The sequence below is a fragment of the Hyla sarda genome, chromosome 7 (genome assembly GCF_029499605.1).
Source record: "Hyla sarda isolate aHylSar1 chromosome 7, aHylSar1.hap1, whole genome shotgun sequence".
NCBI lineage: Eukaryota > Metazoa > Chordata > Amphibia > Anura > Hylidae > Hyla > Hyla sarda.
The window spans coordinates 209935638-209962055 of NC_079195.1; the positions used below are offsets into that span (position 1 = coordinate 209935638).

The window sequence follows — 26418 nt, forward strand, 5'->3', positions numbered from 1 at the left end:
CATAAGGGCCACAGATCATTAGGGGACAGTGGTACAGATCTTTAGGGCACAATGGCACAAATCATTTGGGATCTGTGGCACAGTTCATTAGGGCATGGTGGCACAGATCACTACAGGACAGTGGTACAAATCATTAGGGCAGTGGGACCCCTGCAATCTCCTCTACAGGGCCAGGCTACATGCCCGTCCTTGGCGCACTCCAGCCCCCACCTTCGGAGACGAGTGGGAGTGATGGCCCAATCACCAACTGGGACGGGACCCCCGCTTGGCTTGGAAGGAGGGTATCGAAGTGCGCCCCTTTGTGGAGATCATGGGAGGTCCCATCGGTCGGACCTCCCCATGATCAGACACTTATCCTGTACATAAGGAATAAGTTCCGTTTCCCACGGACTTTCCCTTTAACCCCTTAAGGACGCAGCCCTTTTTCACCTTAAAGGAGTAGTCCAGTGGTGACTCAGTGGTGAGCAACTTATCCCCTATCCTAAGGATAGGGGATAAGTTGCAGATCGCGGGGGGTCCGACCACTGGGGCCCCCTGCTATCTCCTGTACGGAGCCCCGACAGCCCGCGGGAAGGGGGCGTGTCGACCTCCGCACGAGGCGGCGGCCGACACTCCCCCTCAATACAACTCTGGCAGAGCCGAAGCGCTGCCTTCGGCAATCTCCGGCTCTGCCATTGAGATGTATTGAGGGGGCGTGTCGACAGCCGCCTCGTGCGGGGGTCGACACCCGCTATCTGGGCGGAGAGCCGGGGCCCCGTACAGAGAGATCGCAGGGGGCCCCAGCGGTCGGACCCCCCGCGATCTCAAACTTATCCCCTATCCTTAGGATAGGGGATAAGTTTTTCACCATTGGACTACCCCTTTAAGGACTGAGCCCTTTTTCGCAATTCTGACCACCGTCACTTTACGAATTAATAACGCAAAAACGCTTTTACTGAATATTCTTATTCTGAGATTGTTTTTTCGTGACATATTCTACTTTATTTTGGTGGTAAATTTTCGGCGTTAATTGCATCCTTTTTTGGTGAAAAATCACAAAATTTCATGAAAATTTAGCATTTTTCTAACTTTGAAGCTCTCTACTTGTAAGGAAAATGGATATTCACAATACATTTTATTTTTCTTCACAAACACAATATGTCCACTTTATGTTGGCATCATAAAATGGACATATTTTTGCTTTTTGAAAAAATTAGAGGGCTTCAAAGTAGAGCAGCAATTTTCAAAAATGTCATGAAAATTGCTAAATCTGAAGGGACAGATGTTACAGAACTACAACTCCCAGCATGCCTGGGCAGTCGAGGCCTGCTGAGAGTTGTAGTTTGGCAACATCTGGAGGGCTACTGTTTGGGCACCACTGTGACCCTCCAGATGTTGCAAAACTACAACTCCCAGCATGCCCAGACAGCCTTTGGCTGTCTGGGCATGCTGGGAGTTGCAGTTTGGCCCCCCTAGTCGTTGCCACAGTAAAGATCTAATTGTCTATGATAATCTGACTAATGCCAGGGGATAGGAGTAGATCGCAGCTTTGCGACCTCACTCCTATCCTTTAGGCTGATCGGGGCTGTTGCTGACAGCTTCGATCAGCCCCATTTTCCGGGTGATCGGGTCACCAGAGACCCGATCAGCCCGGTATTGGAGAAAATCGCATGTCTGAATTGACATGCGATTTTCTCCGATCGCCGACATGGGGGGGTGTCAGGACCCCCCTGGGCGATGTGCCAGGGTGCCTGCTGAATGATTTCAGCAGGCATCTGGCTCCGGTCCCCAACCGGCTAGCAGTGGGGACCGGATTTCCCACAGGCGTACGGATACGCCCTCGGTCCTTAAGGACTCGGAATGCAGGGCGTATCCATACGCCCTGTGTCCTGAAGAGGTTAAAGTATTTGACCTTTTTGTTAAAAAAAAAAGCTGCTAATGAGTAGCAATATCCACTACAGAAAAACTTGCCAAAGGTGCTAATATAAGAAAGTCTAAAAAAAAACTACTAATCCATTTAACTTTCTAGGACCAGTTGACTTGAAAAAAAATTGCTTTCCACCGGAGTACCCCTTTAAGGAGTTTTACAGGCAACTTTTTATAAAGCTTTTTAGCTTTCTGTTTAACAAAAAGTTGTAGGAATGTTTCGCGATTGTTCTGTCTTTTCATGGGTCTTTACTTGGCCCTTGAGTTTTTTAACAGGGACGGCGGTGACACCTGTTGTTCACACCTCAGCAAAGCAACTGGTCGGTTAAGTTCCCCCAGGAATTTAGGAAATGAGAGTGAGCGCGTCACAACAGAGCAATGAGGAAGGACCGGGTAAAAATGGTGTCATCGACCTCGCTAGCAGGAAGCGCACAGCAACTTGCTAGCTGAAACTCGTACCCCTGTAACAGGAAACACTGCTAGATAAGAGTCTGCAAATGAAACCAAGCCAGTCTGTGCACGGAAAAAAAAAAAAAGTGTGCGTGCACTAGTGATCTCACCTTAGTGCTCGCACCGTACTACGATCTGTAGGCACGTCACAGGCTGGGGGTGGTGGCCTTCAGGTGCACCCAAGATGACTCCCCAACTGAATGAAGATGTAATGGCAGATATTAAGAAAGAAGTAAGTACCGGGAGGCAGGGGATTCACTGGTGGTGGTGAATGGATCCACGACCAACAGGGATCTGATACGTAATGGGTTAATTCTCTCTTATATCAGACATGGCTGAGGAGACGGGTCAATCTGAGGAAGCAGGAAGCTGTAGAAATCTCAGTCACATCTTGTTTTGCTCGTTTATTTTGGCGAAGATCTAAGTGGTCTCAAACTGTGACCCTCCAGATGTTGCCAAACTTCAACTCCCAGCATGCCCGGACAGCCGTTGGCTGTCCGGGCATGCTGGGAGTTGAAGTTTGGCAACATCTGGAGGGCCACAGTTTGAGACCACTGATCTTAGTAATAGAAAGGGTTTTTTACTATTGTCTCATTGGGTCCTCTCAGGATTATGGCAGATCTGATCCAGGTTGGGAATTCACCCACCCCCCCAGGTCTGATGATCTGGATAAGGATCCATATACAGGGGCAGGAACCAGGATAGGGGATAAGTTTCAGATTGCGAGGGGTCCGACCGCTGGGGCCCCGGCTCGCTGACCAGATAGCGAGTGTCGACCACCGCACGAAGCGGCGGCCGACACGCCCCCAATACATCGCTCTGGCAGAGCCGGAGATTGACGGCAGTGCTCCGACTCTACCATAGAGTTGTATTGAGGGGGTGCGTCAGCCGTGGTCAACACGCCCACTTCCCGCGGGCTGCCGGGGCCCCATACAGAAGATCACGCGGGGGGGGGGGGGGGGGGCGCAGCAGTCGGAAACTTATCCCCTATCCTTTGGATAGGGGATAAGTTTTTCAGGTCTGGACTACTCCTTTAATATTTCCTGTCATGATGATCGTGTTGATCTCCATGGGGGAGATTTATCAAAAACTGAGGTTTATAGAAAAATAAAAAGAGTTGCCCATAGCAACCAATCAGATCGCTTCTTTCATTTTTCAGAGGCCTTTTCAAAAATGAAAGTAGTAATCTGGTTGCTATGGCAACTCAGGACAGGTTTTGATAAATCCACCCCCCCATGTGATCAACATGATCATCACAAAATAAAGTAGGATCATTGGGGGAGATTTATCAAAACCTGTGCAGAGGTAAAGCAGATTCCTTCTTTCATTTTGCATAGGCCTTGTTAAAAATGAAAGAAGCGATCTGATTGGTTGCTATGGGCAACTGGGCAACTTTTCCTCTGCACAGGTTTTGATAAATATCCCCCATTGCCACTACTTATGGGGTCAGAGCAAGCGTGTAGGTACCATAGTGGGAACTAATGGGTCATGGAAAGCAAAGGGAACTGAACACCGGACCCTTCAGTCTTGAGGGGCAAAATCAGACACCATAATAGGAGGCCCATTTCGATAATTGCTATGGGGCCACCTCTCGTCTATGCCATTGTGTCTGGGGGTGGGCATAAATGGGCACTGTCAGAAATAAAAACTTTTTAATATGTTGTACATCTTGGCAAAATAATAGTTTTTCTAATATACTTCTTTAAAACATTTTCACATTTTATTAAAGAAAACTGCCTCCGAAAATCCTACCACTAGGGGTCCCCATACCTTCTGGGACACGGAGTACCACAGCAGCATGAGGGTGTCCAAGGGTCATGGACACAAGATGGCTGATTGACAAGGCTGCGGGAGGAACACAGCCTGCAGCAACACTGCTGTAACACAGAGTTTTACCAAATATGTGCCTCCAGCTGTTGCACAACTACAACTCCAAGCATGCCTGGACAGTCAAAGGATGTCTGGGCATGCTGGGAGTTGTAGTTTTGCAAAAACAGTAGGCACACAGCTAAAGGCAATGTTGCTGTAAAAAGACACTGTACCTTCAACTATTTCAAAACTACAAGTCCCAGCATTACAGGACTGCCCAAGGATGACACACGTGAATGACAGGAAGATGTAAGTTATACACTCACCATATTGTCTTTGTTGGCAGAGTACAGGCAATCTCCAATAATAATTGTGTGTGTGTGTGTACAGCATAAATCCAGAGAGGAAAGGGTTATAGAGCAGGGCTGCCAGGCACCCAAGAGCAGTGAGTCAGCAGAGTGAGGGAGGGGGAGGGGGTCATCACAGTGCAGGCAGAGAGGGACATGCTCCCTCCCTTTGACAAGATCGAAAAGACATTGAGCAGCTGTAATATGCTATTTTTAAGTGAAAGATGGGCGATAGACACATAAAAAGGGTAGTTTCTGTTCTTATCAATTTGATTTCTGATACGTCCCCTATCTGGGGACCATATGTGGTGTCGTCGGGGGGTGATGTGAGGTGTAAGGGGCAGATGGTGTTGCCCTGGGTAGATGGTATTAACCCCTTCATGTTCGTGACGCCAGGGTGTGGTTTGGCTATGAAACTACCCGAAGGTAGTACCGCGAGTCCTAGGTTAGGCAGGGGCAAAAAGTAGTCCAAGGCCAGGTTAAGGTTAACAGTAGCTTTTACTGAGGTTAGGGTGCATGCACACTACGTTTCTTAAGATACGGGACCGTATACGGCTGGGGAGAGGGGGGCGGAGAGTCAGGGGCGGGGCAACCGCATGCTGTCGTATGCAGTCCTGTATCTAATGTATCTCAATGAGCGACCGGAGTGAAACGCTGCCTCCGGTAGACTCCGTTTTGGCCCGTATTCGGTTTCCCAACCGGACCTACAAACGTAGTCAACAGCGTTTTTAGGTCCGGTCGGGAAACTGTATACGGGGCAAAAGGGAGCCGACCGGTGGCAGCGTTTCTCTCTGGTCGCTCATTGAAATACATTAGATACGGGACCACATACAGCAGCGTGCGGTTGCCCCGCCCCCGACTCTCCGCTCCCCTCTCCCCAGCCGTATACGGTCCCGTATCTTAAGAAACGTAGTGTGCATGCAGACTTATACAGATGGTACAGTCTATACTTCTCGGACAGGATCCCAGAGAGGTGACCAGTAACACAGGGGACCTCGCAGCTTGCTGGGACTTGCAGTGACTTGAGAGACTATAGGTGCAGGCCACGCTGACTATAATAGACATGACTGAAGATGATGACAGCAGATAAAAATGACTTGACAATTACTGACTTGTGGCTGCAATTTAGGTTGAGGCCTCCAGAAGTGCTGGACACTGACCCTGAGACGTCTGGACTGGACTGGACCTCAGGATCTAATAGAGAGTTAGTAGTAACTCCCCCTCTTATAAAGGGGGGCTGAGCAAGGAGCCCATAGGCTAGCTGCAGGTCACCTGGTGCTCTCTGGGTAACAAACATAGGACTTAAACATGTGACAAACATTATCATGTGACTAACAATCATGTGACCAAATTCAAAGGTCCTGTGCACTTAATATACAACCTATTCACATTATGGGGGAACACTGCAGGAGAGCCCTGAGGATGTACAGGGACTCAACCTGGCAGGACTGTAGGAACATATCCAGTACTGGGACATCACACATATATTAAATGGATTTTTTGAGAACAGGGGGCGATTTTGAAGCTTGCTTCTGTCACCCTATGCATTGACCCAATATGGCAGTATCTTCAGGTACAGTGCACAAAAAAAACAGCAGTACAGGTCAGGTCCTCAGGAGCGAAAGACGCTCTTTACAACCGTGTGCAGGGAAATTACTAAATTTGCGTTGCTATAGACTTTAATGGGGGTTGCACTAACGGCATAGACTTGTGAACTGCGCTGTTTACAAAACTTCGGGAGTTATTTAAACAGCATAGCATGCCGAGCTATACCATTTGGCCAACCCCCATTAAAGGGGTACTCCACTGGAAAACTTTTTTTTTTAATCAACTGGTGCCAGAAAATTAAACAGATTTGTAAATTGCTTCTATTAAAAAAATCTTAATCCTTTCAGTACTTATTAGATGCTGTATGATCCACAGGAAGTTGTTATCTTTGCAGATGCATTTTACGCTGTGTGAACACGCCTAAAAGTCCTGGCACGTCTGCCATCATTCCCTCCTAGTGAGATACTGATGGACTAGAAGTCATCAGTTGAACACAATAAAGAACCCATTCACACTACGTTTTTTTCGGAACGAAATTCCGCTCAGAAATAATGGTGCAGCAGCCGCCTATTGCTGTACCATTCATTACAGAATTTCTGCCGCGGAATTTCCGGATCCCAGACTCAACCAAAATGAATGAACATGTTCATTCTTCCGGCGCAGTCTCCACCTAGATTCTGTAGTGTGAATGGGCATTTAAAGGGGTACTCCGGTGGAAAACTTTTTTCTTTTTTAAATGAACTGGTGCCAGAAAGTTAAACAGATTTGTAAATTACTTCTATTAAAAAATCTTAATCCTTTTGGTACTTTTTAGCAGCTGTATGCTACAGAGGAAATTCTTTACATTTTGAATTTTTTTTGTGTTGTCCACGGTGCTCTCTGCTGACACCTCTGTCCGTGTCCGGAACTGTCCAGAGCAGCATAGGTTTGCTATGGGGATTTTCTCCTGCTCTGGACAGTTCCTGATACGGGCATCAGGTGTCAGCAGAGAGCACTCTGGACAACAGAAAAAAGAAATTCAAAAAATAAAGATTTTCCTCTGTAGCATACAGCTGCTAAAAAGTACTGAAAGGATTAAGAATTATTAATAGAAGTCATTTTCAAATCTGTTTAACTTTCTGGCACCAGTTCATTAAAAAAAAAAAAAAAAGTTTTCCAAAGTTTACCGGAGTACCCCTTTAAAGAATATAGAACAGTGTTTCCCAACCAGGGTGCCTCCAGCTGTTGCAAAACTACAACTCCCAGCATGCCCGGACAGCCGAAGGCTGTCCGGGCATGCTGGGAGTTGTAGTTTTGCAACAGCTGGAGGCACCCTGGTTGGGAAACACTGATATAAAAGTTCTACCGTATACAAGTTTTTGCAGTATTGCGCCCTTTTGTAACTTTATCGTCCACCTCTTGACAGGCTGTAGAACGGTTACGACCGTATTTATGTGAAAAGCTAATCGCCGAAAGACACTTTGACTACCTGCGCTCCAAAATGATTCTGATCAAAGATGATACCGAGGAAATTTTATGCCAAACAACAAGTCGGAAAAGAGCTGGAGAAATGCTGGATCGACTGGCCAAACATCCAAAGGGGCTCGATGCCTTGATTGAATCCATAAGACAACAAAGAACACAAGACTTTCTTATAGAAAAAATCACCGACGAGGTCCTACGAGTAAAAAACTCACGGCTGGAATCCTTCAAAGGTAACTCTGTCCAGTTCAGCATTTTAGAATCTCATTGTTTCAGATATTCCATTTCATGAATATAGCATTACTTGCAATTAGATCTTCACAGGGCTCAAGTCCTGCAGGAACGCATGGGAACTGAGTTCCTGTACTTTTTCCACCGCAGCAACACTGTTCCCATTAGCAGGAATCCTGAGTGGAAGTCTTGGGTGAGTTCCCACACTTTTTCTTCCCAGAACTTGACCCCTGGATCTTCACTGTGGTTCCCAGGGCTGCAAAACCTAAACCCACTTGCTTTCCACACCCATTCATGGATAACTAGGGATCTTCTAGCCCTAGCGAAACCCTGCGCATGCGCCATGCATCAGGATCATTGTGCATGTGTGGTGTCCCATAGTGTTGCTCGCGAATATTCTAAATTCGAATTTTATTCGCGAATATCGCATATTTGCGAATATTCGCGAATATAGCGCTATATATTCGGAATTACGAATATTCGTTGTTTTTTTTTTTTTTTTTTTTTTTTTTACAGTACACATCACAGTGATCATCCCTCTCTACTTCCAGCTTATGTGGTGTAAGAAGGCTCTAATACTACTGTGTGAGACTGGTGCGCGAATTTTCGCATATGCGTATATTTGCATATGCTAATTTTCGCATGTGCTAATTTTCGCTTATGTTAATTTTTGTATATGCAAATTTTCGCATATGTTAATTTTCGCGCACACGAATATTCGCATATGCGAAAATAAAGCGAGAATATTACGAATATGCGAATATTCGCGAATATGACGAATATTCGTCCATATATTCGCGAATATTCGCGAATTCGAATATGGCCTATGCCGCTCAACACTAGTGTCCCAGCACCAAAGGCTGTCCGGTGGGCCGCGGATTGCCTCAGGTTTGCCTGTTACACTTGTGTTGGACCCACTACTTTATTGTTTACTGTGATATTGTGATTCACTGTATTATGGTATTATATGTGTACTGTACCCTTAAGGAGGGAGATGCAGAGTACCCATGTGACCCTGATTGCACAATGGGAACCCCCCAAATTGCCCTGTATATAGTGTAGGAGTTGCCCGAGTTTAGTGCTCACTTTGAGTGAGCCTAATCACTGCTGTGTGCAGAGCTGCAGTGTGGAAAGGAGGTGGAAGAAGTGTGAGGTGATTCTGAAGGAATAAAATCACAAAAGAAGAGTATGGAGCACTGACTGGTTTAGATGCAGCAGGATTCTTTTTTTTTTTTTCACAGGAACATCTTGTGCGGGGGAGCGGACTGCTGGGCAGTTGTTCGAAGGTCTGCCCAGCAGTCCGCTCCCCCGCACAAGATGTTCCTGTGAAAGAAAATAAAGAATCCTGGTGCATCTAAACCGGTCAGTGCGCCAAATCTAAAACTCATGTAACATATTAATATTTTTAAATCAAACATTTTTTAGAAGGCTTTTCACCCCCTTACTCATAAAACGGCGCTGTGTGGTGGCTGCGGCAGCCTGGAACCCTGCCACACTGCTCTCTGGTGGGGCTCATGATGTCACTGGTGTCTTCTTCCCTGGTAAGAGACGTGCCTGCGCGCAGCACGCACTTGTTACCAGCAGGCCCTGCGATGTTAAAGGTCCTTGCACAATGCATGGAGTGGACAAGCAAGTAACTGGGGAGTGGGGGGTGTTTACCGACCTACCCAATCACCAGATCTATTGCTGTATCTCTCTGCCACTGGCAAACAGCAGCCCAGCAGTGGCGCCTCCCATGCCGCATAAAAAATGTGCTGAAAAACTCGGCTTCTACACGAGTAAATACGGTAGCTGATCGTGGGGGGTCCGATTTCTGGTGCGGGACGAGACTTTGGCTCTCTCAGTAAGGAGCGTGTGTCATCTAGCGGTAGACAGCTAGCGCTCCATTCATTTCCATGGGAGCGCTGATGGTGCCCGAGAGCTGTTTTCAGGTTTTTTTTTAGCGCTTCCATAGTAATAAATGGAGCTCCTCACTGAGCGCTGGGTCCCTTTCAGGTGATTGAACCCCCTGCGATCCGCTACTTATCCCCATCCTGTGAATAGGAGGATCTTCTTTAATGGGTTAAAGGGGTACTCCAGTGGAAAACATTCTTTTAAATCAACTGGTGCCAGAAAGTTAAACAGATTTGTAAATGACTTCTATAAAAAAAAAAAATCTTTACCCTTCCAGTACTTTTTAGCAGCTGTATGCTACAGAGGAAATTCTTTTCTTTTTGAACTTTTTTTTTGTCTTGTCCACAGTGCTCTCTGCTGACACCTCTGTACGTGTCAGGAACTGTCCAGAGCAGCATAGGTTTGCAATAAGGATTTTCTCCTGCCTGCTCTGGACAGTTCTTGACACGGGCATCAGGTGTCAGCAGAGAGCACTGTGGACAAGACAAAAAGAAAAGAATTTCCTCTGTGGCATACAGCTGCTAAAAAGTACTGGAAGGGTAAAGATTTTTTAATAGAAGTCATTTACAAATCTGTTTAACTTTCTGGCACCAGTTGATTAAAAAAAAAAAAAAACACCGGAGTACCCCTTTAATACCAGTTCCAGTCTGTAAGGAAATTTGTGTCCCCAGCACTATATACACTACAAACATCTTTTTTCTCTTGTAGATTGCTGTCTGAACACGTCCCTGACAACTTCCAATGGATTAAGTTCTCCAGATGAAATACTGGTGTCCCCCCAAACGGAATCCACAGTTCTCTTTCACCCTGAAGGAGAGCCCAGCCTCCCAAATTATTTTAGCAACTCTCTAACTCTGAGAAGTCCCATTTCTGCAGAGATCAAGGCAAAGAACAGCAAACAAAGTTCTAACTTCTCCCTCAAGTTCCCCAAACCCGGAGAACTCGGAGCGCCGCCGCTTCCCATCATTCCTACGGTGGATCCTGAGGAATCCTGCGCGTGCTCCACCATCGATAACCAGTTCCTTCCTCTGAGATCCACTTCTCCTTTCAATCCGTGATATCTTAAATAAATACTCTGCCCTTATCTGATCAGGTAGCGTTGGATTTGTGTTCTTCAGAACTCTGGTCACAGAATGGTGGATCCATTTAAAATTTATAGAAAAAGAATCAAGGACATCTATTTTTTTGGGGACTGGATGGCTGGAAGATGGTACAAAAATGTTCCTTGTTAATTCTGAATGTATGAGTTTGGAGCAGAGGTCCCCAAACCCGTCCTCAAGGCCCCCAATAGTCCAGGATTTAAAGGCGTACTCCACTGGGGGGAAAAAAAATAATTAAATCAACTGGTGCCAGAAAGTTAAACAGATTTGTAAATTACTTTTATTTAAAAATCTTAATCCTTCCAGTACTTATTGGCTGCTGTATGTTCCAGAGGAAGTTCTTTTCTATTTGAATTTCCTTTCTGTCTGACCACAGTGCTCTCTGCTGACACCTCTGTCCGTATCAGGAACTGTCCGGAGTAGAAGCAAATCCCCTTAGTAAACCTCTCCTGCTCCGGACAGTTATTAAAATGGACAGAGGTGTCAGCAGAGAGCACTGTGGTCAGACAGAAAGGAAATTCGAAAAGAAAAGAACTTCCTTTGGAACATACAGCAGCTGATAAGTACTGGAAGGATTAAGATTTTTAAATAGAAGTAATTTACAAATCTGTTTAACTTTCTGGCACCAGTTGATTAAAAAAAAAAAAAAATGTTTTCCAGGGGAGTACCCCTTTAAATTTTAATCTTTTATCGCTGTTTTTTTCCACTGTAGTAAGCGTCTATTTACAAGGCGGAATTTCTCCTAGCGAAATTCCGCCTCAAATTAAAGGGGTATTCCAGGAAAAAACTTTTTTATATATATCAACTGGCTCTAGAAAGCTAAACAGATTTGTAAATTACTTCTATTAAAAAATCTTAATCCTTTCAGCACTTATGAGCTTCTGAAGTTAAGGTTGTTCTTTTCTGTCTAAGTGCTCTCTGATGACACGTGTCTCGGGAAACGCCCAGTTTAGAGGAGGTTTGCTATGGGGATTTGCTTCTAAACTGGGTGGTTCCCAAGACACGTGTCATCAGAGAGCACTTAGACAGAAAAGAACAACCTTAACTTCAGAAGCTCATAAGTACTGAAAGGATTAAGATTTTTTTTATAGAAGTAATTTACAAATCTGTTTAACTTTCTGGAGCCAGTTGATATATATATAAAAAGTTTTTTCCTGGATAACCCCTTTAAAGCCCATAGATTTCTATGGGATTCCGCACTCCCATTCAACCTTCTAAAATTCCGCAAGCGGAATTTTAGAAGGTTGAATGGGAGTGCAGAATCCCATAGAAGTCTATGGGCTTTAATTTGAGGCGGAAATCCCGCCATGTGAATAGACCCAAACTGAAAAAAACCGAGAATATTGGTGGGCCTTGAGGACTGGGTTGGGGACCACTGGACTATAGAGGGATGCTTTTATTTATCTACTTCTTATACTGTTAACAGCAAGAAGCTATTAATGGTACTATAGGGAAATTTGGGAGGGTACGTCTGGTGCCGTTTACAACCCAGCCCAAAATATACTTGGTTTACTTTAGACGCCAACTATCATAAATTTGGGTCCAACCTGAGGCATGTCCAATTCAAACGGGACCGTAAAAGTTTAGATCAGTGGTCTCCAAACTGTGACCCCCCAGCTGTTACAAAAGCACAAGTCGCAGTATGCCTGGACAGCCATGCTGGGAGTTATGGTTTTGTAGCTGCGCTAAAAAACCATAAGATTTGAATCGGCCATAATGGAACCATGGAAGGAAAGACCCCACCAGCAATATGATAGACTGAAACTGGTCAGGAGGAACAGTTAGGGTATGATCATAGTGAGTAATGTGAAGGGAATCTCCGGAGATCCCGTCACGCCCCCTCCCATAGGCTTGCATTGAGGGGGCGGAGCGTGATGTCACACGGGGGCGGAGCCGTGACTTCACAATACTCCGGTCCCGTGATCGGCAGTCATCAGACCGAAGCGAACATGCTCCGGGGGCTGATGGTATCTGGGGTGCTGCGTGAAAGATCACGGGGGTCCTCAGCGGATGGGTTCCTCCAGGATAAATTCCTATAAGATGTATGGGGGGGGGGGGGGCTAGTAAGAAAAACTACAACTCCCAGCATGTTGGCTGTCTGGGCATGCTTGGAGTTGTAGTTATGTAATAGCTGGAAGTCCACAGTTTAAGGACTTAGGTATATCACTCATATACCTACTAGGTCAGTGATTTCCAACCAAGGCATGGTTGTCTGGGCATGCTGGAAGTTGTAGTTTTGCAACAGCTGGAGCCACACTGGTTGGAAAACACTGTTCTAGGTCTTCAATAATGTGGACCTCTAGCTGTTGCATACCTACAACTCCAAGCATGCCCGGACAGCCAACATGCTGGGAGGTGTAGTTTTGCAACAGAATGCTGGGAGTGGGTGTGTGGGATAGTAAGAACTCTCTAGCTCACACTTATTATGGGGGCACTCTCTGACTGGCACTATATATGGGGGCACTCTCTAGCTCGCACTTATTATGGGGCACTGCGGCTGGCACTATATATGGGGGCACTCTCTAGCTCACACTTATTATGGGGCACTGCGGCTGGAGCTTTATATGGGGCACTCTCTAGCTCGCACTTATTATGGGGCACTGCGGCTGGCACTATATATGGGGCACTCTCTAGCTCGCACTTATTATGGGGCACTGCGCTGGCACTATATATGGGGCACTCTCTGACTGGCACTATATATGGGGGCACTCTTTAGCTCGCACTTATTATGAGGGTGCTCTCTGACTAGCACTATATATGGGGGCACGCTCTAGCTCGCACTTATTATAGGGCACTGCACTGGCACTATATATGGGGGCACTCTCTAGCTTGAACTTATTATGGGGCACTCTCTGACTGGCACTATATATGGGGGAACTCTCTAGCTCGCACTTATTATGAGGGGGCTCTCTGGCTAGCACTATATATGGGGGCACTCTCTAGCTCGCACTTATTATGGGGCACTGCACTGGCACTATATATGGGGGCACTCTCTAGCTTGAACTTATTATGGGGCACTCTCTGACTGGCACTATATATGGGGGCACTCTCTAGCTTGCACTTATTATGAGGGTGCTCTCTGGCTAGCACTATATATGGGGGCACTCTCTAGCTCGCACTTATTATGAGGGTACTCTCTGACTGGCACTATATATGGGGCACTCTCCAGCTCACACTTACTATGAGGCACTGCGGCTGGCACTATATATGGGGGCACTCTCTAGCTCACACTTATTATGGGGCACTGCGGCTGGCACTATATATGGGGGCACTCTCTAGCTCGCACTTATTATGGGGCACTGCGGCTGGCACTATATATGGGGCACTCTCTAGCTCACACTTATGGGGCACTGCGGATGGCACTATATATGGGGCACTCTCTAGCTCGCACTTATTATGGGGCACTGCGCTGGCACTATATATGGGGGCACTCTCTAGCTTCAACTTATTATGGGGCACTCTCTGACTGGCACTATATATGGGGGCACTCTTTAGCTCGCACTTATTATGAGGGTGCTCTCTGACTAGCACTATATATGGGGGCACTCTCTAGCTCACACTTATTATGGGGCACTCTCTAGCTCGCACTTATTATAGGGCACTGCACTGGCACTATATATGGGGGCACTCTCTAGCTTGAACTTATTATGGGGCACTCTCTGCCTGGCACTATATATGGGGGCACTCTCTAGCTCGCACTTATTATGAGGGGGCTCTCTGGCTAGCACTATATATGGGGGCACTCTCTAGCTCGCACTTATTATAGGGCACTGCACTGGCACTATATATGGGGGCACTCTCTAGCTTGAACTTATTATGGGGCACTCTCTGCCTGGCACTATATATGGGGGCACTCTCTAGCTCGCACTTATTATGAGGGGGCTCTCTGGCTAGCACTATATATTGGGGGCACTCTCTAGCTCGCACTTATTATGGGGCACTGCACTGGCACTATATATGGGGGCACTCTCTAGCTTGAACTTATTATGGGGCACTCTCTGACTGGCACTATATATGGGGGCACTCTCTAGCTTGCACTTATTATGAGGGGGCTCTCTGGCTAGCACTATATATGGGGGCACTCTCTAGCTCGCACTTATTATGGGGCACTGCACTGGCACTATATATGGGGGCACTCTCTAGCTTGAACTTATTATGGGGCACTCTCTGACTGGCACTATATATGGGGGCACTCTCTAGCTCACACTTATTATGGGCACGGCGCTGGCACTATCTATAGGGACACAGTTGGGCTGCAGTGACATTTCTTGCGGCCATGACTAGGAGGAGGCTCCGCCGCCATCTGTCCCCGTACAGTTCAGCACCCGGAAGTGTCTGTTTCCCGGGACAGGATTATCGGCTGCACAATGGCGGCTCCGGAGGAGGACCGGGATCCTCTCAGTTACTTCGCCGCCTATGGCAGCTCTAGCTCGGACAGCAGCGATGAGGAGGCCGAGGAGGAGAAGGTGAAGGCGGCGGTGAAGAGGCCGCTGCCCTCCCAGATGCTGCCGGGCCCGGATGAGCTCTTCCAGACCGTGTCCCGTCCATCTTTCCTCAGCGCCCCCAGCAGCAAGCCCATCAACTGGGAGAAGCGCCTGGTGCGGCCCCCGGAGGAGGTAATAACCGCGGGGGACAGAGGGGGCGCTGTGGGGCCGGGGGAGCAAGTACTGAGGGGGACAGAGGGGGCGCTGTGGGGCCGGGGGAGCAAGTACTGAGGGGGACAGAGGGGGCGCTGTGGGGCCGGAGGAATAAGTACTGAGGGGGACAGAGGGGGCGCTGTGGGGCCGGAGGAACAAGTACTGAGGGGGACAGAGGGGGCGCTGTGGGGCCGAAGGAGTTAATAACCACGGGGGACAGAGGGGGCGCTGTGGGGCCGGAGGAACAAGTACTGAGGGGGCGCTGTGGGGAGCAAGTACTGAGGGGGGACAGAGGGGGGCGCTGTGGAGCTGGGGGACATATGGGGCGCTGTGGGGCTGGGGAGCAGGTACTGGGGGGGGGGACAGAGGGGTCGCTGTGGAGCCGGGGGAGCAAGTACCGCGGGGGACAGAGGGGGCGCTGTGGAGCCGGGGTAGCAAGTACAGAGGGGGGCGCTGTGGGGCCGGGGGAGCAGGTACTGCGAGGGACAGAGGGGGCGCTGTGGGGCCGGTGGAACAAATACCGCGGGGGATGGAGAGGGCACTGTGGGACGGGGTTGGTAGAGCAGGTAGTGTATTATATACAGCATATATACTTGCATAAGTATTCACACCCCTTGGACTTTTTTACATTTTGTCATGGTGAGAAGTTAATACTTTTGTATCCAACAGATGTAAACGTTTTATTAGTGTCACAGTAAAAGGTATTTTATTACATTTAAGTTACTGTTTGTTGTGTTCATGAAATGATAAACATCTGTATGAATTCCAGTTTGTACCAGTAGCAAAATAGGAAAGAAAAAAAAAAAAGTCCAAGGAGTTGAATACATTTGCAAACTACTGTGTGAAAGAATATAGACAGGAGGCATCAGACACGTAGAGCAGTGCTTCCCAACCAGAGCACCTCCAGCTGTTGCAAAACTACAACTCCCAGCATGCCCGGACAGCCAACGGCTGTCCGGGCATGCTGGGAGTTGTAGTTTTGCAACAGCTGGAGGTGCCCTGGTTGGGAAGCACTGACAGAGGCTTATAGATCTGCAGACAGGTTGTAATCACATAAGAAGCTTTATAAGGATGTTGGGAGCGGAGTGTCCCTTTAACCCTATAAACCCTGCCTAGAAATCTGAATTATAATCGAGTCATCAGATTCAGTACAATGAAGCTACTAAGCCGGAGGACGCACAACTGCTATAGCCGTCATTCAGCCGACAACTATTCTTCACATCCTCCTAAATACATATGCGTGCTCGGGTGAGATGAGCATGCACGTGTTCTGTATGGAAAGATGTAATGCTACACAGCTCTGGAGGCAGCTTATTTCTTTTGAATGCTGGGAGTTGTAGTTTTCAGATGGAGGTCCACAGTTTGGAGACCAGTGATCTAGATAGATCCTATCCTGATAGTAGATAATATTTAAAGGGGTACTCCACCTCTTGACATTTTATCCCCTATCCAAAGGATAGGCAGGCGGTAAGATGTCTGATCTCAATCTCCGGCCCCTTTCACACTTCAGGTACGCCTGAAAACGACCGGCAAAAAATCCCATTCATGTCAAAATCCTTTTGCATCAGGCATGTCCGTTTTTTACTAATGTCAGTTATTTTTGCCGCCACAAAAGACGGTGCATGCACTAATTTTTGGTCCGGTAAAAAAATAAATAAATAAATATGGCGAAAAACCCAACATTAAAATTTAACATTGAAGTCTATGGGAACCGGATGTTAAAAAAAAAAAAAAAAAAAAAAAGTCAGTTTTTGTCAGGTTTTTTAACATCCGTTTTTTGTACTGAGCATGCTCAGTACAGCTTTTCAATAATAGGGTTAATAACCTGATTAAAAAAAAAACGGATGTAACTGGTAATAACGGATGAACAACATCAGGTTTTTTTTTTTTTAACAAAGACCCATTAAAAATAATAGATGATGGTCATCAGTTATCATCCGTTATTACCGGTTATTGCATCAGTTTTTTTTTTCATCCATAACTACAGTAAAAAAAAAAAAAAAAAAAAAAACAGGATGATATCCGTAGTGTGAAAGGGGCCTAATAATTATTATAATTTTTTTTCACTTTTTTAGCCTCCATAGTGGACTATTACATGCAATCTGTAGTTTGCATACACTGATCAATGCTATGCCATAGCACAGCATTGATCAGTGTTATCAGAGCTCCTTTACTACTGCCTGCCATGGCTGGCTGCAGTATTGGAGCAACGATCAGACAGTGCGGAGCACGGTAAGGGGCCGTCCTCTCAGCTGATCGGGACAACGGTCAGATCCCGATCAGCATCCCTGAGCTAACCTGCAGTTGTTTTAGGACTTTTAGACGCCGAAAATCAACTTTGATCACGGCGTCTAGAGGGTTAATGTCGGACATCACTGCGATCGGTGATGTTCAGTGTTAGTCACAGGTCCTGGCTATGGCGCACGCTGCATAGTTCAGTAGTGTGCACAGGTATCGGGGATAGCGTTGGTCACATTACCGGTATCGGGACATCCCTATAAGGGTGCGTTCACACTGAGGAATAATTTTGGAATACTGTACACTCTGTGCGCGGTGCCGCAGCAGGACCCCTGCGATCTGACATCTTATCCCCTATCCTTTGGATAGGGGATAAGATGTCTAGGGGGCGGAGTACCCCTTTAAGCTAACAATCGAGTTTACAAGTTTTTATAGCCTTTTTCCAATGGTTTACAGCTGCAGTCTTGAACTATTGACCCTCCATTCCCTTCACTTATACAAGTGTCTCTAGTCCTGCAGAAAACATATTTCCTTAACCCCTTATCAGTGAGAGGCTAGGTTACCCATGGGTTCCCTGTAACAGCAGGACACAACACTATGGAAAGTAGAAGTATTGCCGCTCCTAATTGTGCGTTGCGTGCCATATAGTGAAGCACGTGAAAAGCTTCTACACGGTCACTTAACGTGTTCGTTTTGCGGTTACGTGAGGCACTGCATGCATTGGTCTTTATTCTTACAGTAGAGAAATCATTAATTATAACTTTTTGTGAATTGGGACATTTAAACTTCCTTTTTTTTTTATTCAATCTAAATTTAGTATGAGTTGGTGCATTGTTTGCCGACTCCAGGTACCCAACATTTCGTCCGACTTCGACTTCGACTCCACAGCCCTGGTGAACAGGACAGCGGAAAAAACATTAACGTCAATGGGCAGAGAAGATGTGCATTAATTTGGAGCGGAGAATTCAAGAGGAATTACTCGAGTAAATTCCTCTTGAATCAACGTGAACGCACCCTAAGGCTGGGTCCACACCACGTTTTTGCAGTACAGTTCCCATATCAGGTTTTTAATGAAAAACGGATCCCTCAAAACCTGACTAAACTGTATCAAAACGTGTGTACAAATTTTAATCTGTATACAGTTTGAAAAATGATGTGTGGTTGCATCCTCTTTTAAAGAAAAAAACGTATACGTTTTTAACTTTTCATTCCATTATGAATAAAGTTTCACTTGTTTGATTGAAATTCCAAGAAAAAAAACTGTGCAGAGTCAAAAACCGTATGGTGAAAACCGGATGGAACCGTACACACATACAGTTCTGTACGGTTCCCATTGACTAGGGATTGACCGATATCGTTTTTTTAGGGCCGATACTGATAATCGGTGGAGGTTAGGGCCGATAGCCTATAACTTATACCGATATAAGTTATCGGCTATTTATCCCCCCTCGACACCGCTGCAGATCATTGATTTAAAGCAGGCGCTTTAAATCAATGCACTGCAGTGGCTTTTGCGGTGCCATAGGCCGCCGCCACCCGCTTCTCTCCCCCTACCTGTCAGGGTGGTCCGGGCCATCCATCCTTCCTGTAGTGTCCGGCGGCATTCCGGGTGGAGGGTGAACCGGTCCGGGCTGTCCTTCTTCTCCGGGGGTCATCTTCTCCACTCCGGGCAGGCTCCGGCCTAGTACGCTGCATAGACGCCGCTGTGCAGTGACGCCCGTGTGCAGCGACGCACCTGACGTCACGGCGTAGCGGCGTCTATGCAGCGTACTAGGCCGGAGCCTGCCCGGCGTGGAGAAGATGACCCCCGGAGAAGAAGGACAGCCCGGACCGGTTCACCCTCCACCCGGAATGCCACCGGACACTACAGGAAGGATGGATGGCCCGGACCACCCCCATTACGGGTAAGTTTAATTTTTTTTATTGACTCGGAGGGTGGGGGAGGGGCCAGACCGGTATAGCGGTATGGGCAAAAATCCATACTGGTATACCGCCCAGCACTACGGTGTATTTTTTTTTTTCTTGAATTTTGCTTTACATGTTTATTTGTTTTATAAATTTTTGTATTTTTTTTTTGCATGTTTTCTTATTGAACAGCCGCCTCGAGAATTTAAATTGTGGAAGAACAATGCGGTCCCACCCCCAGTGACCTACGAGGTGGAGGAAAAGAAAGGTCCTCCCCCAGAGCTTGACATGGCAATAAAATGGTCCAGTATGTACCAGGACAATGGCGATGACGCCCCCCAGCAGGCAAACAAGCCAAAGTTCCTGCCGGATGAAGAAGCAGAGGAGGTTGAGCCTGGTAAGAGACTGTGCAGAAACAAGTCACTAAAATCCCCAGTGACCCATATCAGTTCGGAGACTGTATGAATGCTTTACAGTTGTGCCCAGGCTGTAAAGACTAGAGATGAGCGAACTTACAGTAAATTCGATTCGTCACGAACTTCTCGGCTCGGCAGTTGATTACTTTTTCTGCATAAATTAGTTCAGCTTTCAGGTGCTCCCGTGGGCTGGAAAAGGTGGATACAGTCCTAGGAGACTCTTTCCTAGGACTGTATCCACCTTTTCCGGAGCACCGGAAAGCTGAACTAATTGATGCAGGATAAGTCATCAACTGCCGAGCCGAGAAGTTTGTGACGAATCGAATTTACTGTAAGTTCGCTCATCTCTAGTAAAGACCTTCCAAATTCATGCAGTTGCAGCAGGTGTGGGCGACATGGTCACCTAACGCGTGTCCAGCCTTGGTCTAAAGTAGGGATCGACAGATTATCGGTTATGGCCGATATTCACGATTTTGGACATTATCGGTATCGGCAATTACCTTGACGATAATGCCCCGCCCGGGCCAGAGACCACCGCTGCTGCCCCATTGCCTCCCCCATCCCCGTTTTTATAATTCCCGGGGTCCTCGCTACTTCTGGCTCCTGCGCGCTGCGCAATGACGAGTGACGTCCTCAACGCGACATTACCGGAGCCAGAAGTAGCGCGGACTCCGGGAACAGGAAAATTATGAAATCGGGGATGGGGGAGGCAATGGGGCAGCGGCGGTGGTTGGACTAGGGAGGACACCCGGACAGGCAGGGGGAGAGAAGCGGGCAGTGCTCTCTGGCCCCGCAAAAGCCGCTGCAGTTCATTGAATTAAAGCGTCCGTTTTAAATCATTGATCTGGGGGGGGGGGAATAGCCGATAATTTATAACGGAATATTGGTATAAGTTATTGGCTATCGACCTGAAAGGTCGCAGATTATCGGTATCGGCCCTAAAAAATCGATATCGGTCGTTCCCTAGTCTAAAGTAATCATTAAAGTAGTGATTCCCAACAAGCGTGCATCCAGCTGTTGCAAAACTACAACACCCAGCATGCCCGGACAGCCTTCGGCTGTCCGGGCATGCTGGGAGTTGTAGTTTTGCAACAGCTGGTTGAGAAACATTGGAAAGAAAAGCAATGTTCGCCATCCTTCCGCTATCCAGTTTCTGTTTAACTACAACTCCCGCTATGCTGTGATAAGAACTGACTGTCAGGAAATGCTGGGAGTTGTAGTTTTGCAACGGTTCGTGGCACACTGATTTGGAAACAATGCATTAAAGCAACGTCTCCATCCATTCCCTATTCAGCTTCTGCAGATCTACAACTCCCATCAGGCTATAACAACCTTCGGCTGTCAGGGCATGCTGGGAGTTGTGGTTTTGCAACAGTTGGAGGCACCCTGGTTGGGAAACACTGCATTAAACCAAATTTTTTTTTTCTATTATTATTAGTCTTTAAACTTTTATTATTTTATATCAGGATTTCAAATAAAATCACCCATTCATCATTTCAACCCCCCCCCCCCCCTTCCCTTCCAGTATGGAGAAAAAAATAAAATATTAAATTAATAACTATGACCAGAGACCCCGCAACTTATTTAATAAGGTAAAGTTTCTTTTTTGATTTCCCAATTCTCATTTTTTCATATTTTTTTGACTCTATCCACCAGATTCAGCCAGGCTTCAAATCAAGGTATTTCCTCATCAAACCATTTGCACGCTATTAAAGGGGTACTCCGGTGAAAACCTTTTTTCTTTTAAATCAACTGGTGCCAGAAAGTTAAACATATTTGTAAATTACTTCTATTAAAAAAATCTTAATCCTTCCAGTACTTATTAGCTGCTGAATGCTACAGAGGAAATTCCTTTCTTTTTGGAACACTAATGACATCATGAGCACAGTGCTCTCTGCTGACATCTCTGTCCATTTTAGCAACCGTGCATAGCAGATGTATGCTAAGGGCAGCATGGTGGCTCAGTGGTTAGCACTGCTGCCTTGCAGTGCGGGGGCCTTGGGTTCAAATCCCACTAAGGACAACAATAAATAAAGAGTTATTATTATTATAATGACGTCAGCAAAGAGAACTGTGGTCGTGATGTCATCAGAGAGAATTCCAAAAAGAAAAGAATTTCCTCTGTAGTATTGAGCAGCTAATAAGTACAGGAAGGATTAAGATTTTTTGATAGAAGTAATTTACAAATCTGTTTAACTTTCTGGCACCAGTTGATTTAAAAGAAAAAAGGTTTTCACCGGAGTACCCCTTTAAATATTTTGCTAATATGTAAAGTTTAGGCAATAGTATTCCGAATACCTGTATCCCCATTATCACCCAATATCACAACACTAATTGTTTTTACAAGGTGTAGCCCCAGTGTTCTTTCTATATGTTCAAAGATTTTTAAACCAACTTAAACAAGGACTCTCATTAAAAGTAATTTTTGCTCTTGCACTCCTTATGGTAAATTAAAAATCTTTCCAATGTACTTTGTTTAAATAAAAAATGAAGTTTTATTTGTGTTAAAAAAAAAAGCTGTCACTAGGTGTCTCCCTACTTTTCCAGAGCACATTTCCTCCCATCTCTTGCACAGACTTTGGACTCCTGCTGGCCTGGCAGAAGTCCAAGATCAGGAAATGCAGTCTGGAGTGCTGAGGGGGGGGGGGGTGCAGCCTTATCCAATCGTAGATCATCTCACACTGAACTGCTCTGGGCTGTGTGTAGCAGAGTGAGGGAGGAAGTTCTCCCCTGTATGGCTTCAGATGATGTCACGCCTGCTGGGGAACGCCCCTTCCCAGTCTTTGAATCTGACTGAAACTGAGCAGGAAATACAGAGAAATGTCAAGGTAGAAAACTAACAAATAATAAAAATAAAGACGGGATGGTTTATCATGATGGGGGCAGGGAACTGGGAGGATTATAACATTTTAAGGGGTGTTCCAGGAAAAAAACTTATATCTATATGTATAGATAGATAGATATATATCAACTGGCTCCAGAAAGTTAAACAAATTTGTAAATTACTTCTTTAAAAAAAATCTTAATCCTTCCAATAATTATCAGCTGCTGAAGTCGAGTTGTTCTTTTCTGTCTGGCAACAGTGCTCTTTGCTGACACCTCTGCTTGTCTCGGGAACTGCACAGAGTAGAAGAGGTTTACTATGGGGATTTGCTTCTACTCTGGACAGTTCCCGAGACAGGTGTCAGAGAGCACTTAGACAGAAAAGAACAACTCAACTTCAGCAGCTCATAAGTACTGAAAGGATTAAGATTTTTTAATAGAAGTAATTTACAAATCTGTTTAGCTTTTTGGAGCCAGTGGATATATATATATATAGATAGATAGATGGATATAGATAGATGGATATAGATAGATGGATATAGATAGATGGATATAGATAGATGGATATAGATAGAGATATATATATATATATATATATATATATATATATATATATATATATATATATATATATATATATATATATATATATATATATAAGCATTTTTCCTGGATAACCCCTTTAACAAGATCATGAGAGGTGCTCTTTAAAAGGTGAAGCATCACTGGTCTCTGTTAGTAAAATATTTTCTTGTTTCAGAGGAAGAAGAAGAAAAGGATGAACCGTCTACCGCTAAAAAGCGCAAAGTGTGACCGATCACTGTGGTACCGACCCAGAGCGCCAGGATCTATGGGTGGGAATAAGAAGCCTCTCCCTTCTCAAGCCATCCATCTGTCAGACGACCTCCATATCTGAGTGTGTAGACTAGGGTCCCCCCCCAACCAGGGTGCCTCCAGCTGTTGCAAAACTACAACTCCCAGCATGCCCGGACAGCCTCCGGCTGTCCGGGCATGCTGGGAATTGTAGTTTTGCAACAGCTGGAGGCATCCTGGTTGGGAAACACTGGTGTAGACCAATGGTCTGTAACCTGTGGCAAAACTACAACTCCCAGCATGCTCTCCCACGCCAAGAGATGTAAATTTTGCCGCAGGCTGGACATTGGTGTAGATCTTTCGCGTGTCAGTATTTACTCATGTTTAAGCACAATTGTCTTGGCTGCAGTACTTTATGTCTTAGGACGTTGGGTGTAGTATAAGGTGCTAGTCTTGGTGAATGTAAGGAGCCATAAGGGGCCCCTGGCCCCTGTCCAGCAATACATTCATATTTTTATTTTACACTGATAATAATGCAGTTTGGTTCTGCCACTTGTCTGCATTGTGTTAGAAGCCTTTTATAAAGGAGCGCATTACAGAGTAAGTTATTGAAAGAATTCTGCAGAGAAATCATTATGTAAATAGGAGACTGGAAATAAATCTACATTTCATACATTGGTTGTATTCTATTTTTTATTTAGGAATTTTTTTACATTTTATATCATTTGGAAAAAAAATAAAAATCTAAGGTAAAAAAAAACATTATTCACCTTATTTTATTGGTAACATATGTAATTACAAAAAAGACGACAGAAACCCCCCCCCTATAAAAAACATATATACCGCTATAGTGGGTTCTAGAGATGGGCGAACTTACAGTAAATTCGATTCGTCACAAACTTCTCGGCTCGGCAGTTGATGACTTATCCTGCGTGAATTAGTTCAGCCTTCAGGTGCTCCGGTGGGCTGGAAAAGGTGGATACAGTCCTAGGAAAGAGTCTCCTAGGACTGTATCCACCTTTTCCAGCCCAACGGAGCACCGGAAAGCTGAACTAATTTATGCAGGAAAAGTCATCAACTGCCGAGCCGAGAAGTTCGTGACGAATCGAATTTACTGTAAGTTCGCTCATCTCTAGTGGGATCCTCCAATAATCAGCACTCAATACCTATAATTATACAGCATAATACAACCCTAATATATCAAGATGCACCTTAACCCCTTAACGACGCTGGACGTAAATGTATGTCCTGGTGAGCTGGTACTTAGTTGCGCCAGGATGTACATTTACGTCCTATGCATACGTCCTATGTCATGCGCGGCAGGTCCTGTCTGCTGATAGCAGGCCAGGGACCCGCCCGTAATGGTGGACAACCTCGATTGCGCGGATGTCCGCCATTAACCCCTCAATACAGATCACGGCATCTGCAGCATCGCGGTCCGATCATCCAGCATGGCGGTCGGAGTTCCCCTCACCTGCCTCCGGCCGTCTCCCAGGGTCTTCTGCTGTGGTCTAAGATCGAGCAGACCAGAGCAGAAGATGACCGATAATGCTGATCAGTGCTGTGTCCTATACATAGCACTGAACAGTATTAGCAATCAAATCGATGGCCCTATGTCTCCTATGCGGACTATTAAAGTGTAAAAATAAAAATGTGAAAAACCCCTCCCCCAATAAAAATGTGAATTGTCCCATTTTCCCTATTTCACCCCAAAAAGTGTAAAAAAAATAATAATAATTTTTATATACATATTTGGTATCGCCGCGTGCGTAAATATCCCAACTATTAAAATAAAATTTTAATGATTCCGTACGGTGAACGTTGTGAATGTAAAAAAAAATTAATAAAAAAAAGCTGCTTTTTTTATAACATTTTATTCCCCAAAAAAATATAAAAATTTTTATATAAGCAAATATGGTATCAATAAAAAGTACAGATCACGGCGCAAAAAATGAGCCCTCATACCACCGCTTATACAGAAAAATGAAAAAGTTATAGGTCTTCAAAATAGGGGGATTTTAAACGTACTAATTTGGTTAAACAGTTTGCGATTTTTTTTTTTTAAGCGCAACAGTAATAGAAAAGTGTATAATAATGGGTATCATTTTAATCGTATTGACTCAAAGAATAAAGAACACATGTCATTTTTACCATAAATTGTACGGCGTGAAAACAAAACCTTCCAAAGTTTGCAAAATTGTGGTTTTCTTTTTAATTTCCACACACAAATAGTATTTTTTTGGCTGCGCCATACATTTTATGGTAAAGTGAGTGATGGCATTACAATGGACAACTGGTCGTGCAAAAAACAAGCCCTCATACTAGTCTGTGGATGAAAATATAAAAGTTATGATTTTTTGAATGCGCGGAGGGAAAAACGAAAACGTAAAAATAAAATTGGCTTAATGGGTTAAAGGGGTACTCCGGTGGAAAACATTTATTTTTTATGTTTTTTTAAATCAACTGGTGCTAGAAAGTAGGGATCGACCGATTATCGGTATGGCCGATATTATCGGCCGATAATCACGATTTTGGGCATTATCGGTATCGGCAATTACCTTGCCGATAATGCCCCGCCCCCCCCCCCCCGGACAGCCCCCGACCCGCCGCACCGCGAACAACACCACCCCCCCGCCACCCTACCCCCCCCCCCCCGTTCCACCGCGTCGCACCCCCCACCGTAGTGCTGGGCGGTATACTGGTATGGATTTTTGCCCATACCGCTATACCGGTCGGGCCCCTCCCCCACCCTCCGAGTCAATAAAAAAATAAAAATAAATAAACTTACCGGTAATGGGTGTGGTCCGGGCCATCCTTCCTGTCTGTAGTGTCCGGGGGTCCT

General features: G+C 45.6%; 2 protein-coding genes across 4 annotated transcripts; both read left to right on the forward strand.

Annotated features, from left to right (window-relative positions):
- The first annotated feature begins 2121 nt into the window (after positions 1 to 2121).
- Positions 2122 to 10826, forward strand: BCL10 (BCL10 immune signaling adaptor). Of its 3 annotated transcripts, none has more exons than XM_056532509.1 (3): positions 2122 to 2587; positions 7465 to 7753; positions 10353 to 10818. In XM_056532509.1, exons 1-3 carry the CDS (start codon positions 2540 to 2542, stop codon positions 10700 to 10702), a joined length of 687 nt encoding a protein of 228 aa, XP_056388484.1. In that variant the 5' UTR covers positions 2122 to 2539; the 3' UTR covers positions 10703 to 10818. The 3 variants fall into 3 exon arrangements, with proteins under 3 accessions (XP_056388484.1, XP_056388486.1, XP_056388485.1); XM_056532511.1 differs by lacking the exon at positions 2122 to 2587 and adding an exon at positions 4453 to 4473 and having other exon boundaries at positions 10353 to 10826; XM_056532510.1 differs by lacking the exon at positions 2122 to 2587 and adding an exon at positions 5896 to 6084 and having other exon boundaries at positions 10353 to 10825.
- Positions 10827 to 15026: 4200 nt separating this feature from the next.
- On the forward strand, positions 15027 to 24249 carry C7H1orf52 (chromosome 7 C1orf52 homolog). Its single transcript, XM_056532513.1, has 3 exons — positions 15027 to 15360; positions 19717 to 19921; positions 23524 to 24249. Exons 1-3 carry the CDS (start codon positions 15112 to 15114, stop codon positions 23574 to 23576), a joined length of 507 nt encoding a protein of 168 aa, XP_056388488.1. The 5' UTR covers positions 15027 to 15111; the 3' UTR covers positions 23577 to 24249.
- Positions 24250 to 26418: the final 2169 nt, after the last annotated feature.

Excerpts from the sequence above, each read along its gene's own strand:
- BCL10 (XM_056532509.1), top strand. The coding sequence starts at position 2,540 with ATGACTCCCCAACTGAATGAAGATGTAATGGCAGATATTAAGAAAGAA. Across the intron at positions 2,588-7,464 it reads TGGCAGATATTAAGAAAGAA|GCTGTAGAACGGTTACGACC; the intron begins GTAAGTACCGGG and ends ACCTCTTGACAG. Across the intron at positions 7,754-10,352 it reads ACGGCTGGAATCCTTCAAAG|ATTGCTGTCTGAACACGTCC; the intron begins GTAACTCTGTCC and ends TTTCTCTTGTAG.
- C7H1orf52 (XM_056532513.1), top strand. The coding sequence starts at position 15,112 with ATGGCGGCTCCGGAGGAGGACCGGGATCCTCTCAGTTACTTCGCCGCC. Across the intron at positions 15,361-19,716 it reads TGGTGCGGCCCCCGGAGGAG|CCGCCTCGAGAATTTAAATT; the intron begins GTAATAACCGCG and ends CTTATTGAACAG. Across the intron at positions 19,922-23,523 it reads AGCAGAGGAGGTTGAGCCTG|AGGAAGAAGAAGAAAAGGAT; the intron begins GTAAGAGACTGT and ends TTCTTGTTTCAG.